Raw genomic sequence first — 17,676 nt, 5'->3', positions numbered from 1 at the left:
AATGAGCACTGCCCCTCTTCTGGGCCTTTCTAGTATTTTTTTAAATGTAGGTGGTTTGGTTTTTTTTAAATTTTAGCCAGTACATGGGATCTTTGTGACACAGGCGTGGGGCCCTTTTCACAGGCCTCTGGCTGCTGGCACTTGACTGTACTGGAACCATTCATTTAAAGCAAGGGCCTCAGCAGCACTGGGTAATCCAAGGTGACCTGGCACAGCTTCTTGCCAGGAGCGGGCTTGGTACTGCATGGCATTGATGTTACCCTGGCTGGGAGGTGTCACTCTGGATTTACTGCCGAACATCAGGTCGAAGTAGCATAGTGGGCAATGGAGAAAATGAACTGGTGTGTCCCTGGAACCATCCGTTCCTGCCCAATGTGCATCCTTTAGTCATTCAACAGTGTAAAGCAGGAGGGAGGAGAGCCCAGGAGTTTCCCTCTACCGTACTCTGTTACATCAGTTTTATGCTGGTGTAAATCCACTGCCCTCATTGATCAGAATCAGGTCTCTGGATTTTGAGAGAGACCAGAATGGCAGGCGCCGCTTGCCAATGCAGATGCCTATGCTTCCTGGGGCAGTGGTGTGGGGGCAAAAGAGCTTAAGGGAGGTTGAGTGGGCCAGACGTGTCTAACCTTTGCTTTCATCTCTATAGAAACTATGCATGGTCTAGGAAGGATGGGACAGTGGTTAAGGTTCGAACCTGGGGCTTGAGAATGGGGAGTTGAATTCTCTACTCTGCCACAGATTTCCTGCGTGACCTTGGGCAAGACAGTTAGTAAAATAAAGGACTTGGAGACAAATGGGGATCATAGCACTGCCCTACCTCCCGGGGTGTCATGCAGATAAGTGTGTTACAGGCAGTGAGGTGCTCAGCTATCGCAGTGATGGGGGCCGCGTCAGTGCCTAGCATAGGCAGGAACACAAGCTCCTTTGGTTTGAAAAGTCTCCTCTTGCAATTACTGTGGTGTTGTTAAATTAGCAAAGCGTGTTTCAATGGTCCATGCAGCTGCACATAGTTGACAAGAAGGAAACCTAGCCAGCCGTTGCACACAAATGCATTTTTATTTCTCTCTACAAACGTGATACAGATGCATACATAGTATGCACAGAGCCCACAGGGCCATTCCCAGGCAGGGGAGAAACTCACCATCCACAATGAATGAAACCGCTCAGTACAGAGAACAATCATTATCATAATGAACATGCTGGAAAGAGCTAGTCTGACAGCCAAAACGTATAACGTTGAACCACCAAACCTTGCATCTACTTTCTTTTTTCTTTAATATAAAGCATTAAAATATTATTTTCCTAAACAGAAAAAGCAGCAAAATGGTAGAAATATTCCACATAGTTTTATCTAGTGACCTCTTGCTAGCCCTAAAGTGTGATGGGTGAACAGAAGCTAGGAATCTATCTTTGCTGCTATGCACGCGCTGCAAGCAAACAGAGGGCAAGAGAACTTGTAAAACCGTCCACCAACAGTGAGGTACTACATTCGTCCTAAATTAAGAGTGAGCAAAGGTTGCTAGGAAAGTGGGAGCAAAGCTGACAGCTTTTACAAGCAAAATTAGAGAATTCTCTCCTACAGAGACCGCTATCTGTTACAATCTTAACACAACTGTAACACTGATAACATTTAGCCACCTACAAAAACCTCCTTCATTATGAAGACACGCGCCCCTAGACTGGGTGCCCTGGTGTACATTGCTATCACCAGTGTCTGCACAGCTTAAATACCACTCAACAGAATACCTGAACCTTTTCCAGAGGATCCCACATGAAACTGAAGAATCAAAAGTATCCCATTCTTTCCACACATAAATAAAACGGGAAATAATATTCCCTACATAGAGAGGATCAGGGTGTGACTATCAGATGCAGTCACTCCCATCCTCTGGAATATAAAAGACAAAGGTCCATAGAGCAAGCGTTTCCTGCCCCCCCCTCCCCCCCGCAGTCTACCAGGGTCTCCAGAGAGCATTAACGTTCTTCAGGGATGCTTGCTTTGGGGTGTTCTGGCTGGAAGGGGAGCAGATGACCTCTGGCGCAGCCGACTGGCTCTTCTGGAAGCGACTCAAGAGCTTGCTCTGCGTTTCTGTTTGGACTTTATGGAGAGACAGGAAATGGAAAGCCTCCTGCAGGCACCTGGAGTAGCCTTCCTTGAAGTCGAACTGAGAGTTTTTACGGATGGTTCCTGCAGCTAGAGAAGGAAAGAGAGAGGGGAGAGAAAAGAGACCATGATTTAGACTCATTCTTCATGTCACTCTCTGGAGCTTCATGCAGCACATCGCTGCTTTGCACCCAGCCAGGACTGAAGCCAAGTCTGCTACTCACTCTTTATCTGCAGCTGGCTCTGCTGTTTCAGGTAGCTGACAGTCATCTCCAGGATGTCGGCTTTCTCCAGCTTGGAGTTGGGCTGGTGTCTCTGGAACTCCTTCTCCAGCAGGAGTTTCAGCTGCTCGATGCTGCTGTTAATCCGGTCCCGGCGCATTTTCTCCACCACTGGCTTCCTCAGCTGCAAAAAGCAGGACAAAAGATTTGCTTAGAAAACATCCTCACTCTGCCACATCTCTGGACTGTTTGGTCCATAGCTTCAGTGCATGTAAGTAGTACGGGCCAGATCCCCAGCTGGTGTAAATTAGCATAGAAATAGAGCTACACTTATTTGTACCAGCTGAGGATCTAGCCCCATCTCGTTCACTAAAGCAGTCAGCAAAGCAGACTGTGCTGGTACTTACTTTGTTTTTCTCTTTTGGTGTCAGCAGGTTGTTGTGCTCCATGAAAACAGTGCTGGGGGCCATCTGTCCTGAGCTGAGGAGGCAGCTCTCAGTCGTGCTGAAGTCCTGTGGAAGTGTGCTGCAGGAAGCTGACTCTGCCCTATATTTATACTGCACAACCTCGTTGAGAATCTGTGGGTCTCTGACTTGGTTGAGTTTCCCACACTCCAGAGCCAATCAGAGATAAGCAGGACAATAGACGAAGCATCTATTCTTGCATGCTCCATTGCCAGTGAATAGCTGGGGGATAATGACCTTCTCCCAGATGAGCAGGTGGGGAGTGTGTGGTACGTGAAAGATTGGGATCCAAATTACATGTTAGAAGCTGGGAAAGAGATGGCCCTCAGTGAGAAAAGGCTGCTGACTGATGCTGCAGATCAATAGCTTTCCGGTCACACACAATATCCAGTTCACATACAATGGTGAATGCGGGGGCCAGTTGCTGATGGCGGGAAAGAAGCTAATCTGTGCAGAGGAAAAGATGGGATTGTATTTTTTGAAAACATACACACCCAGGCACACACTTCGGGTGCGCACACACCCATGGACACACCGATGAAGGCAAGCAGCACACTTGCTCGGAGACCGCTGGGTTCACTAGTTGCTGAAAATAAACTATAGACTTTATTTGGCTAATTTAAAACCCGGGTTGTTGTTTTTGGTGGGTTTGTTTTAATAACAATAAGCCAGATTCTGAAGTTCCTCCTCAGCTGACAATGCGAGTGTCGCCTGACTCAAAACAGAGTGTGGACTCCATGGTCTGGCTCAGGATAAACAATGCACTTCATTGTGGTACACACAGCTACACAGAGTGTTGTTATTTACTTATTTATACAGAGGACAGTCTGGTGGTTAAGCATTGGACTGGGAGGAAGTAGATTTGAGTTCTGTTCTCAGATGTCCTGGGTGACCTTAGGCACTTCCCTTCCCATCATCTCAACTTCCCCATATGGGAAAAACAGTCACAATAATACTTTATTGATCTGTTCTTAAACATGAGCGAGAATCCAGAGGTGAAAGAGGGAAATCTTAGTGGGTGCTGAATATCTGTAATATTTTTGCATTTATGCATTACCTTCATCCAAGGATCTCGAAACATATAATGAACATTAATTTCGCCTCACAACCCACTCCCCTCCATCCCCACCATGAGGCAGGTTTTAGTGTGATTATCCCCATTTTACCAATGGGGAAACTGAGGCACACAGCAAGTCAGAAACACAACTGGAAATAGAACCCAGGAGTCCTGATTCCCATTCTCCTTCTCTAGGCTACAATCCATACTAGGATTTGATGTTATTGGCAGTCTCTGCTCTAGAGAGACCCAGGACTGCACTAGCAAGAGATGCTGCTGTTTAGGATATTAAGATGTATTCTTAGAGCTGCGTGTTTCCAATAAATAAAATAAATATATAATAATAAATAATAATAATAATTAATAATAAATTGCACTACACCTGACTACACTCTGTCTACTTGAATAACAAAGAGTCCTCACTCACTTTTCTGAGCATTAAATTAACTCACACAACGATAAGCTGAGTACCAAATGGAAGCAGATTGATTTCTGCACCATCTGTATGTTTAGTACGTCTTCCATTCCAATTAGTTACATTACAAGGGTAGGGTTAAAGCATGGAGCCAGGCTGCTGAAGCACGGGGTTCTGTTCCCAAATATGTTCCAGATTCACTGTGTGAACTTAATGAGGTCACTTCACTTCTCTGTGCCTCAGTGTTCCCATCTGTGACAAGGGGATTATAATATTCCCTTCTCTCACTACTCTTATGCAGCTCAGTTTATATTTGTTAAGAGTTTGGGGATCCTGCCCTGGAATGTGGTATAAAACTGTGTGTAATGTCTATGAAAGTGAATACACATGCACACACTTAGCCCTCTCTTCTAATTCAGTTATTCTTAAAACCAGGTAAGGCTTAAGTGACCTCTTCCAGGATCTGCTTTTCCTTCCCCCATTGTACTGCCCTTGAATAGGCTCACTTCTTTTGTACAGAACAGCAGCTGTTGAGCTCTGAGTCTTTTATGTCAAGTTGTGGGAAAGTTTTGTGACACCATCTCACATGTTTCCTCCAAAGCGCGTGGATTAATTCTGAGCCCATGTAAGGCCACCTAGAAACCCCATCGTTTGCTCTCCCGCGCCCCTCTTGGGGACAGCCTCTGAAACAGAAACTCTCAAGCAGCAAACTCATTTCTAGGGCTGATTAGCCAATGACACATAGGGAGAAACCTGCCAGTTTCCCAGCCCGCATACTCAACTAACGGCTTTGCCTGAGATTGTTCCTGCTTTGCAGATGAACTTACTACTAACCAGATACAGGAAGAGCTATAAATTCTCCCTGCAACATCAACCACACACATGCACGCCCCACGTTTGAATCTAACAAAGCAATTTTAAGTGTCAGATGCCCCTCCCTGTAATAACCAGTTGTACAGAACAATCAAAGCATTTTCACACTTACCCTCCTTGGGGGGGCTGGGGAGGGGGAGGTTTCTGTGCCCTGTGAGTTTTCTGGCCCATCTCAGGACTTTTATTTTTGTGGAAGACAAATGAGCTTTCAGTGGTAAAGCCTGTTAGCACAGACGTGGGGGTGCACAGGTGACCGGTGCTGCATGTGCCTGTTTTTTATCTCAGTTTGGGCTTCTGGCCACTTCTGAGATCTGGTGCTATGACTCCGAACGCTCTGTCAAACAGAGAACCTAGGGGGTCAGACTCAGTTAGAACTGGCCAGATCCTCACAGCTGTCAGTTGACTGTGCTGGGGTAATTAGAGTCACTTTTGCCCCCTCGGTTGGTATAAATCCAAATAATTCCACGGAAGTCAATGGAGCTACTCTCATTTGCACCAGCTGAGGATCTGGCCTTGCTTATAGAACAAGTGTTCTCAAAATAATAGAATTTGAAAACAGACGTTTTACTTCTCAGCTGAAGGTAGCCTGAGTAACCAAAAAATTACATGGGGCCAAATCTTGCCACCTTGAATTGCTATAGTTCCATGGAAGTCAATGGTAATTTCACTCAGTTAAGGACTGCAGAATTTGCCGCATTGGAAAAAAGAACAAAATATCTGCCCCCCACCAGCTCCCCAAGGCTTTTGGAAATTGATCAACACTTGCAGGAAATTAACGGGGTGGAATACAATCCCTGCTTGATTTCCCCCAAGGACTCTGCCAATAAGCCCTGCAGGGGAAATACTTTCTAGTTCTGTTTGTTTTTTTGGTATGTTTGAAATTTGATGGACCTTTTTGCAAGAGCTGTTTTATTATGGCAGGGTTGGGGCTGGGAGCCCTTGAATCCCAAGTTCTATCCTTGACTCTGATATAAGCTCTGTGGTCTTGAGTGAGTCACTTAACTGCGATAGGCCTCAGTTGTAAAATAGGGATGATTGTAAGTCTGTTTCACTGGTTTGTGGGGTTCATCTATTGTCTGTAAAGTAACATAAGTGCAAAGTCTCCCTGACTTGACAGCAGTTTTTCCCTGCATCCCTCCGAATCACACAACAAGGATACCGTAGTTCCTGGAACAAATGTTCTAGTCTCAGGAAAAATAAACTAAAAAAAATGACTCCATGGTTTTCTCTGTGGCTTCGCAATCAACAAGGGAAATTAACTAACCAGTGAAGAACTAGCTTTGGAGGAGACCGTCACTTTGGCATGACACGAGAATGAACTGCTGTAACTCCAGTTTGATTTGGAAATCCCAAAGAAGGGCAATGAGCCAGATTCATCTCCACTGTAAAGCTACAGGTGTCAATGGAGTTACACCAGGGATCATGAATTTGGAATTAATTTATGTCCCAACATCAGAATGATTGCTTTCTACTGTGGGACCGGAGCACACGGCATTGGAAAGAAAACAGATGATGACCGTAAGATCCTACATACAGGTACCATACTTGAAATGTGGAGTAAACACTATCCCACCTCCTGAATCTCTGCCAGATGTTAGCTTTTAAGGCGTTTTAAAGGAGCTTCAGCTTTCCCAAGTCTTCAGAGATCATCACTGCTCTGATTGCTACCCAGATGGCCTTTTGGGAGTAGGGTTTCCCACTGAACACAATGCAAAGTCAAGCACCATTGCTAATGTGGTTTGTAGCCAGGCACACTTCCTTTGTGTGGGGAATGAATATAGTTAAGAAATGGTGTGGGAAACTTGGAGGTACACAAACTTCCACAGCCTTATGTTAATAAGCCGCTTACCATGCTAGGGTACTTAGGAGAAAAGGAACTCTGTGTGAGAGATGGGAAAGGCGGCAAGATCTTGGCGGACTTGGAAATACAAAGTTAGCACTGAACCCTGGAGACCTTACTCAGGGAAAACTCCTATTGGGCCAAATCCTGAAACCCTTTCCGGGAAGAAACCCTCACTGAAGCCAATGGGAATTTCAGCCTGAGTAAATCCTGAGCAAGACTTATGGACTTGAGCCATATCCTTTGGCACTTCCAGAGCCATATTTTGATCTCAGCTACACCAATGTAAATCCAGAGTGACTTCATCATCTTCCGGGGAATTATCCCTGATTTTCACCAGCATAGCTGCAATCAGAATCAGGCCTTTTTATCCAAGAAGCTCAGAGCCCTTTTCAAGCATTTATGAACAAATAGGGTAGGATATCCCATTTCACAGGATAACTGAGGAGCCAATAGGCTAAGAGCCTGATTTTCATAAAGATCTGGGCCTACTTTTTTGAGTGTACTTACCGTGTATGTGTGTGTCCAAATCACATGATTTGCACATGTAGGTGGCTAAATAGTTGCTTGCATGTGCAAATCCGTATTTGGCCTGTCACACACAGTAAGCACAAATGTAAAGCAGACATACAAGTGGGCATCTACTCTGAAGAAGAAAAACCCCCAACCCATCAGGCCCTCAGTGACTTTTTAAAGTTCATGCAGGAAGCATGTCAGATGTGGCAAGAGTCCAGAGGACGCCCATTGCTCACACAGCCATCCTTCCTCTCCGGCTCTGTGAATCAGAGAGCTGCAAAACCTCCACAGCAAAACTGCCCATATCAGGCTCTGGCCTCCGCTGCCAACTCAGGACTCAGCCCGCATCTGGCAATTGTTTTGCTACAACTCACAAACTTTGGCCCAGTCATGAGGGCATCTGGGCTCAGTTTGTGGTTTTGCAGGGATGGCCTCCACATGAAAGATGACTCGGCTTTGACTGGGTTTTGAGAACTTTGTGGATTTGAGTTCACTGGGTAAGGACGCAGTGAGCCCCCAACTATGGTGCAAAGCCAGTGGACAAGTGCCTCAACATTCACAACTGCTAACACACGGATCTGCCGAGGGTAGTGACGTTTGTTCAGACTGTTCCCTGATGACAGCAGCTGTCCTGGCAAAGCTGGGAGTGGTTAGAGCAATGGACTGGCAGTTTGGACGTCTGGGCTCTGTCATGGACTGTGTGGCCTTAAGCAAAACACTTCACTCCTCTGTGCCTCAGTTTCTCCAACGGTCAAACAGGGAGAATAACACTTCCAAGAGGGCCAAGTGGCCTGGTTTATTAATATTAGGAAAGGGCTTTGAGATCTCTGCATGAAAGGGGTCAGACACCTGGAATGCTGTCGTTGCTGTGGCCTCAGCTCTCGCTCTCGCCGCTAAGAGCGGACATACGGAGCTGCACCGAGGAAGTCGTTTGCAAAACCCAGGAGCCCATACTGCATACTCTGGAGCAGACAAAGCACTAGGCAGTATGCAGGCATGGATCAGAGAACCTAATACAGGCCCAGCAGTACAGCTCCACTGAACTCAATGGGGCTGTTTCTATGGGTTTGAATGAGTGTGGGATCGAACCCTAGGTCTGCCCTTTTCCCCTAGTCATTCCCTGTGCTGCTGCTTGTGAGTGAGGAAGGTTTATATATTACTCCGAGCTCCCCGTTTGAATTTCCAGCAATTTCTGGATTTTTTTTCACTGGCTTTCCCCTCAACCACCACCCTTGCAGTTTTTTATAATGGGATTTTTCTTTCTGTCATTCTCTCTCCTTGTGTCTACTACAGGCAGATGTGGGACCGAGGACAAGAGTATGTTACAGGCCCTCAGACTGTGTGAGTTTGGAGTTCCTCTGAGTTTCCCACACTGCTTCTCTATTCACTGCATTCAGCCAGAGGATAATGAAAGTGTGCCGTGCTACAAGCTGAATTAGAAATGGTGTTTGACTTCCCTTTGTACTTCATAGAAGCCCCGTTCTGGGTAGACCATCTGCATAGCACTTACTGTGGAGAAAAACATTGATCAAGGTCTGTCAGCCTGAGCTGGAGGAACTTGGGAAAGTAATTCCTTGTGCCACTTCAGTTCTTTAGGGCTTAACATCTGGCCTGTGCAGGGGGGTGCAGTTGGTGGTTTAACAATCTCACTTCCTTTTAAACTTTTGGATGTTGTCAAGAGTCTGTATGCAATAGCCTGAATTTCTGATTCTAACAACGTGGTGAGGGATCACATGACTGGGAATAATATCTAGTGCTTTGCATTTCCAAAGTGCTTTACAAATAATCGTTGATGAAGTCTCAGAACTCCCTTGTGAGTGAGGGTTGTTTAGTAGCTGCGTTTTGCAGAGACACAGAGAGGATCAGCCCAAAAGATACAAAAGCAGCCAGTGGTTTTAGGTGCTCAGTTTCACATGCCTGTTTTGCAGAAATGCAAAGCACCCATTTTCATTTTAACTGGGTACTTGATGCTTCGGAAAATGAGGCCCCAAGGTGTCATCAGTTAGGCACCCAAAAATCAGTGGCCATTTTTGAAAATTTTAGCTAGAGTGACTAGTTCAAGACCACAGATGGAGTTAGTGTCAGAGCTGGGGTGACAGGGCAGGACTTCCTGGCCTCTAGGGCTATGCTGACACTTCTCGCTGAAGTGCACAATGTATTCGGTAACAAGGGACTAAATAGGAAAAGAACATGGGTTTTGCTCTGTAAGCACTGATCATAGGCGCCGACTCCGTGGGTGCTCCGGGGCTGGAGCACCCACGGGGAAAAATTGGTGGGTGCTCTGCACCCACCGGCAGCTCCCCATCCTGCCCCCCAGCTCCAGCTCTCCTCCGCTTCCACCCCTAAGAGCACCTTCCCCGCTTCTCCTCCCAGCTTGCCGCTGCGAAACAGCTGTTTCACGGCGTAACAAGCTGTGGGAGGGAGGGGGGAGGAGTGGGAATGTGGCGCGCTCAGGGGAGGTGGCGGGGAAGAGGCAGGGCCGGAGCGGAGATTTGGGGAAGGAGTCCAATGGGGCAGGGAGGGGGCGGAGTTGGGGCAGGGACTTTGGGGAAGGGGTTGGAATGGGGGCGGGGATGGGGCGGGTGCGAGCACCCGCCGGCGCCAGGAGATGTTGGCGCCTATGGCACTGATCTCATTCGCTCTGCTAATACACGCTCACATGGATCTGTCAGTAACACCTCATTTTTAATCCCTAGACCTGAAGCTCTTGTGAGTAAAGACTGCAATTTATATTAAATTATGCCAGACTTTTGGGTAGTTTCATGAAATATGTTTCGGCTAGGAACTGGCCTTAGAGCACTAGCCCAGGGTACTGAACAGCCCGCAGATGGTGATGAATTTCTGCTACTAGGGATATGGCCGGGATTGGAACCAGTGACTTACGGTATGTCTGCACTAGGAACACTACAGCGGCAGAGCTGTAGCACTATATTGTAGATTTCCTACAGCGACAGGAAGGGTTCTTCTGTCGATGCAGTAAATCCAGGTGGTGGTAACTAAGTCAATGGAAGAATTCTTCCCTGGACCCAGTTCTGTCTACACTTAAGTCTTAGGTCGGCTTAGCTACATCTCTGAGGGGTGCACATTTTTTACACCCCTGAGCAATGTAGCTAGGTTGACCTGACTTACTAGTGCAGATCAGCCCTTAGAGCTGAAAGGCTCCATAGCCCATTACCAGTCTCTGGAGCCATCAAGTGATCAGTACCAGACGCAGCTACTGCGCTCGGAGTGGATTGTGGCTTTATACTGGGGAGTCCTGCAGAGGTGGCAGCTCCTGGAGGCATTATGCTTGACTCCCTTTGGGGGTGCGTACAAACAGCACCAACTGCTGCAGCTTATTCCGGGGAGCAGGGCTTGCTCACAACCGTGTCATCGATGCTGAAGGAAGCAAGTCAGGATCTTGGCCCCCACCTTCACCCCATCCTGTCCCACTTCTTTACGGGAGTCTGGCTCTGGACTCCCCTGCAGTACACGGAGGATTGGTGAGGCAGTCTTTTAGCACACAGCACCCCCTTGCACTCCCACTCAGGGCTGAGCTCTTAGACGGCACAAACTCTTTCAGCGGGAACTACTGCACGCTCCCATGTATTAGAGAGAGTGCTGGGGCTCTGGCAGGCTCACAGGCCTGTTTTCTGGCTTTTGAAAGCTCTTCCTGCAAGGCAGCCGTCTGCTCTTAACAGGCATAATCTCCTCACTTTATTGCCGGCGGAGCACATGTTCCTGGGTCCCACAAAACCCACCTGCCCAGCAGGGTGAAAAAGACAGTTTCACAAGACACACTTCCATTGTTCTCTCCAGCACTGTGACTGACAGCCGCTGAGCTTGCGAAAGTGCAGCCATGGAGGAGCTCACATGCTGAGATCCAGGCTGGGATACTGGCGGGTTAGGGCCAAGGAGGATTGCGCTGTAACACAAAAAAGGGACCGGTTTGGATTACAAACGAACCTGTCCCAGAGGTGGGTGCCCGTTCCGGAGGCATTGCCTCATACCAATATTCTCCACAGAACTAGCACCTTCCATCCAAGGCTCAAAGTACTGCAGGAACATTAACTGATCCAGCCTCATAACCCTGCTAAGGCTGAGCAGTTTAATATCTGACTCATTCACTATTGGATATCTGGGGGATAAATCCTGCTCTTTCAGGGGAATGGACTTGATTATCTACCATTAATATACCCTTTTCCATCACTGACTTCAATATTTGTATGTGGTAATTGGGGATAGAACCCAGGAGTCCTGACATTAAGTCCACTGCTCTGTAATAATCTCTCATAAGAACAGCCATACTGGGTCAGATCAATGTCCATCTAGCCCAGTATCCCGTCTCCCGACAGAAGCACAATGCCGGGTGCTTCAGAGGGAATGAACAGAACAGAGCAATCAATGAGTGACCCCATTCCCTGTCGCCCACTCCCAGCATCTGGCAGTCTGGGGCTTAGGGACATCCAGAGCATAGGGTTGCATCCCTGACCATCTTGGCTAATAGCCATTGATGGACCTATCCACCATGAATTTATCTCATTCTTTTTTGAACCCAGTTACACTTTTGGCTTTCACAACATCCCCTGGCAATGAGTTCCACAGGTTGACTGTGCGTTCTAAGAAGAAGAACTTCCTTATGTTTGTTTTAAACCTGCTGCCTATTAATTTCATTGGGTACCCCCCCCCCCCCCCCCAGTTCTTGTGTCATGAGAAGGCATAAATAACATTTCCTTATACACGTTTTCCACACGACTCATGATTTTATAGACCTCTATCATATACCCCCTTATGTGGGAACATATGAGAATTTCAGCTTGCTCTCTCACTTAAAAAAAAAAAATGAAAAAGAGAGACAGAGAGAGAGAGTTTCTAACCTGCACAGTTTCAGAGAAAAACTTGGAAGTGTGATCCAAATGCAGTCAAAAAGACTCAGAAACCAAAAAGCAAATAAAAAGAACACCAAAATAATTATTTAAACACCAAAATAGCTCACATGATTTTTAAGCCAATCTCATGATTATTGGGCACCTGACTCATGATATTTGAAAATCTGGAGCTGGAAATATGGCCAGATCCCAACAGATGCCGAACACCTGTTGACTAGCCCCATCAACTTCACCACGAGATGCCCAGCATGTGCTCCGTACCTCTTAGGGTTTGCCTCAGCATCAGCCATAGGCTATTCTCCTAGTGTGGACAGAGTTCAGGAGGTGAAAGGCTCCACAGCCATCTGTCCCCTGAGATACCCAGGCCCTGCTATAAGTAGCTGGGTTTAAAAGATCATTTTAAGGATTGTTGTAGCAATGAAGCTGGCCTGGTGAGGATTCAAAGCTACTAATATTTTCAAGCATATCATCATCATCATGATGTTCCCATTATGCAAGCATATAGAACTAATTAAATGAGACATAGCCTTCACAAACCGAAGGCTATGTCTACACTGAACTTTCGTCGGTAAAACTTTTGTTGGTCAGGGGTGTGCAAAAAAAGAAAACAACAAAAAAACCCACCCCGACTAACAAAAGTTTTACCGATGAAAAGAGCCAGTGTGGACAGCGCTTTGTCTCCCGCCGACAAAGCTACCGCCCCTCGCTGGGGGTGGTTTTATTTTGTTTGCAGGAGCACTCTCTCCTGCCGACAAAGAGCGGCTAACCTGCATAGCTTACAGTGGCACTGTTGTAGTGCCACACCTGTGCTGCTGTAAGGTGCGCCATGTAGACATAGCCAAAGTTTCAACTGTGTAGCCAGGTCTGTAACCAGAATGTATGTGTGTGTATTGTTAATTAATGACTGCCATCAGTGGGTCTTTGATCTAGAGACAATCACAGATCTCATTAAAGTTGATGGGTGTGCTAAGCACCTTTCTTTCATGCTATATGGAAGGAACAATTGAATGTCTCTTGATAGCTGGAAGCCACCGCCCAAGGCCATGGTTCACATGGCAAGGCAAGTAAGCTGTGTACAGTAAACTGAAGGGTTTCCCTGGCACTGATTGCAAATGCAGGGTTTAGGGGACTGATTGGTTGTAAGTGTGTATGCAGAAAGCCGGCAGAAAGCAAGAAAAGCAGTAGTGAGTGTGCCTCTGAGAGGAAGCTGTGAGACAGAGCTGCTTTTAGACACAGTACTCGCTGGAGTAACAGACCTGGATTTTCGAGTATGGAAACTGCCTGCTGTTTTTTGCTTCCACTGTATTTGGGGAAACAGGACTTTGAAAACAAATAGGGTTGCCTGGACCTGACTCCGTCATCAACTTCTTTTCCTAATGGAACCAACCCAGCAAGGCCTGAATATTGACGAATTACTCAGGCCTAAAAAGGACTACAATATTTTGGGCACCTCCCCTGGCATAGTTAAAAAAGGACAAGTAATTGATATGGATAATGCGAACATCCACAGTTACATTAAACAGAATGAAATATTGAAAAAGCTACAGAAGCCCTCATGATTCAGGGCAGTTAGCCAACCACTGACTGATGGGGTTAAAAAGAAACTTCCCCTCTAGGCAGGTTATCCCGTGATTGTCCGGAGGGTTTCTGACATCCCCCTCTGAGGAATCTGGTACCAGATACTGCCTGTGCCAGGAGGACACTGAGCTAGCTGGACCACTGGCCTGATCCGCTTGCTTCCTATGTTCCAGAGATCATTTCTATTCAGGATCTGAGGGCTGCTCCCTCTCTTTTTCTCACCGGGCCAAGTTAAGGGCCCAAGGAAACCCTCTGCCAATTACTTACTTGGGGATACAGGGCTCATTTCTCCTTCCATTTAAGTCAATGGGAGCAGCAATAGGTTCGTAGAGTGTTTAACGCGTGGTCGCCTGTTCGAATCCAACACAGGTCAGTAATGTCAACAAGGGTTTACCATCCCAGGGCTGTTCAGTGGCCTGTGTGGAAGGGGTGTCAGTTCAGCTTCTTGGTTGCCACTTCACTTAAACTACCACTAGCATGACACTGCCTGGCAGCCCTGCAGCAGGGCAGGGCTAAGGACCACTGGCAGCCCATGTGGAAGGGTAAGTGCCAGGCACAGAACATGCAGGAGTGGCCTCGGCTGGGCACAATTCTTGTATTAACCCCTGAAGAACCAATCCTTACCCATGCATGTCTCTTTCATCTTTGCCAGCTTGGGGCTCGGAGAGAAGTTTGCCCTGCTGGTGCCCATGTTTCTACGGATCACTAAAGGACTTCAACCTAGCACCTTTCACTGAGGCCATTTTAAAAATGCACGGAAAGAGGTTTGAAACTAGATCTCTCTGATTTTGGAGGGGAATGGGGGTGCGGGGGAATAAATACGTAACACGGCTGCTTTGATAAACCCCTGCTCCCAGGGCAATGCGTTCCTTTGAGATGTAACTGATTCCTGCCATCAGGCACCAGCCTGCTCTCCCGGAGGGTCAGCGCTTTCCCACATCCAAACACATTATCCTACAGACCCTGCCTTTTGTACAACACACTCCATCTATTCATGTGCAAAGCAGCTGTAATCCCCAGGCCTTTCAGAGTCAATATACCAGGAAATAATAAATCCTTCTTGTGCACCCTTGAATATACTGAGAGGTGACTTGTGGGAATTTCCACTGGGCAGAAAAAGAATAACTGCTTAATTTTTAATTATTTTTAATACTTGCTGTAAGGAGAATATGTCATTGACCCATGAATATTTCAGGGTCACTCGCTTAAGCAGTTGGGGAAATTGATTTCACCTCTAACTACCTTGGAAATGCAGATCAGGTTGGATCATGCGTTTTGTGTTCCCCAGTGATCAAAACCTGCTTGCCTTCCCTTAAGCACCTAAGAATGAGTGTTTCAGAATGCTGGATCCAATAAGAAACTGAAGGTTAAACTTACAGGGAGAATGGTTTATAGCTGCATTACAAAAGGTCTTCCTCATTTTTTTTTTTTGGTCAGCATTAAAAAAGCCTGCACCTGCGTCCTGCACTGGGAAGGTGAGAGGAGAAGTCATCCAGATAATGGCATAGTAATAATTAATTATACATAATGGGCCCGATTAGCATGTCCTTTTCTCGGAAAAGGGCAGATTTGGCCACACTTATACTACGTGGCTCCATTGGTCTATTTGTGGGGTGAAGCACTACTCAACATGAATGAAAGTGGCAGAATCTGGCCCAGAATGAGGAGTTTTACCTAAGGACCACAGGAGCAGGTCTTGTATAGCATCTTTCACCCTACAGAACTTCAGAATCTATCTGCCATACACAGTACACGACCACTAAAATAACACCATCTCTGGAGTGGGGGGCAGCAGCACACTGAAGCAGAGTGGATTTTGTCCAACAACACCAGTTTAAACTGCTATTCATATAGAAAGTGCCACAGGATCGTTAATGGTCATGCACGGTACACAGGAATGATTTTCCCCCCGCAGGTCTCATCCAAGAGACCCTCACGCAGAGTAGAGCATGGAACTCAGTTTATCTACCCAGGAAGATGAAGAGCTGAGTTGAACCTGCTGAGATTTGACCCTGTCGTTCTAAAAATCTAGGAAGCTTAGAGCATTAGTCAGTTAAGTGAGTTTGCTACAATGATGCTAACACAGGGCTGGCCTAAAGTATAAGCAAATGCCCTTTCAGGAGTGCAGTCTAAGCAGGTTCTGCAAGGTTTTTACCACCCATCCAGCTGCAGTGCCAAGGTGAGCATGGCACGGGTATTAGGCAGGAGAGGTCTCTGCCAGACTCCCCTATGGGGGGAGAAGAGAATTTGCCAGCTGTAACCCTCATGGGTAGGAGGAAGCCGCCACTCATGGCATTTCTATCTCCAGAGAAGTGCTTTCCCTACAGACTCTGCTCACACGGTCATCCTCCTTTGGGTCCTATATTCAGCTTGTCTCACCTGCCCCCTCACCTGCTGCATCTGCCCTAGAGGCAGGAAAGGCACACTGGAGGCACTGCAAAGATGGGCTCAACACTGAGGCTTGCGGGTAGAAGCACAGGACCCCTCCGAGGAAAGTCAGTACCATATCCCCATTTCATGGAGGGTAAACCAAGGCAGAACGGCATCTATGGACTAGGCCAAGGTCATAGAGGAGTCAGTGGCAAAGCCTAGATTTTCTGAATCCCAGCCCTGTGCGTAAACCAGAGACTGGCATAACTCTGCACCTTGCCCCCCATATTGTCCCTTTCCTTGGTAAACAAGGATCTCCGAGACGCTCCGACCCACATGGCCATCCAAGCACTTTAGTGACGCCCAGAGAAAAATCACGTGAATTCACGGTGCATTGACAGAAGCGCAGGCTCCACAAAGGAGTTATTAGCACCAAGCTGTGTGGGTTTGAATTTCTCGGAGTTTCCCACACTTTCCCCCTATTGATAACATTTCTTGTTTGGACAATAGACGTGTGCCTTGCGACTACTTGCAACATTAGTGACGGTGCCTGAGCCTGAATGAATTCAAGGGAAAAAATCCAACTCCCAAAAGACCATCTGGCTAGCAGTTATAATACAGCAATAAAGGTCAGGGCTGCCTCTCAGAAGTTGGGAAAAAGATGCTCTTTGACACTGAAGAGTCTCTTTAACCAGCTTGGTACAACGACTACCTGTCAGACTCTAGCTTCAAGGTCCCTTGCCATCACTCCAGCGCTTTGGGAAAGATGACATGAGACCTGGCCTTTTGGAGACAGGGCGGTGAAATGATGCAAGGAAAAGGGCAGCATCTTATTAGAGCTGGCAAAAGCCAGTGGTGCTGGGCTGCATCTTATCTAATGTTTTAATCCTTTGGCTGGATCAAAATGTTCATGAGATGACCTATCTCCTGGCTTTCCCAGAACACAGGGAATAAAAGGCTCTGAGGACAGCATCTGTCCCTAACAAAGAACTAAGCCCATTCAGGTCTATACAATGAAAACCATGAAGCTGGCTATTTCCCTGACTTCCCTTCCTGACAAATGCCTATTAAATTCAGGCTTTACTTCAGGGTTTTCCACATAGGCAACAGTCCCCGGCTTTCTTTAACCATTGCTGAGTTCCCACAACTAGAAACAGGTCTGTTTCTCTATTCATCGGCCTTGCCTCCATGTTCCATGCCCATCGTTTGCAGAGAAAGAAGAGCTCCTATCCTTTAGACAGTATGGAGCAGATCCTCCGCTGGTGTAAATCAGCATAGCTCTACTGAGATCAGCTCCATGTGTAACCCTCTTTAATCCATCTCCATATATACCCCTCTACCATATGTCAATGGGGCTATCCCAGTTT

The 17,676-nt window shown here is 46.9% G+C and overlaps 1 protein-coding gene across 1 annotated transcript in view; it reads right to left on the bottom strand.

The window, feature by feature from the left end:
• Positions 1–1,955: 1,955 nt before the first annotated feature.
• LOC135893507 (transcription factor HES-5-like) overlaps positions 1,956–17,676 on the bottom strand; it is a 31,450-nt gene continuing 15,729 nt past the window's right edge. Inside the window, exons 2-4 of the mRNA XM_065421341.1 lie at positions 2,736–3,239; positions 2,332–2,512; positions 1,956–2,197 (exon numbers count right to left, since the gene is read on the bottom strand). Of these exons, the coding sequence (XP_065277413.1) occupies positions 1,956–2,197; positions 2,332–2,512; positions 2,736–2,798 (486 nt within the window). The 5' untranslated portion in view covers positions 2,799–3,239. The remainder of the gene's footprint in view (positions 2,198–2,331; positions 2,513–2,735; positions 3,240–17,676) is intronic.

The sequence above is a fragment of the Emys orbicularis genome, chromosome 22, assembly GCF_028017835.1.
Source record: "Emys orbicularis isolate rEmyOrb1 chromosome 22, rEmyOrb1.hap1, whole genome shotgun sequence".
Taxonomy (NCBI): Eukaryota; Metazoa; Chordata; order Testudines; family Emydidae; genus Emys; species Emys orbicularis.
Note: the sequence above shows the minus strand (reverse complement) of the source record. Positions and strands in the feature narration are given on the sequence as shown.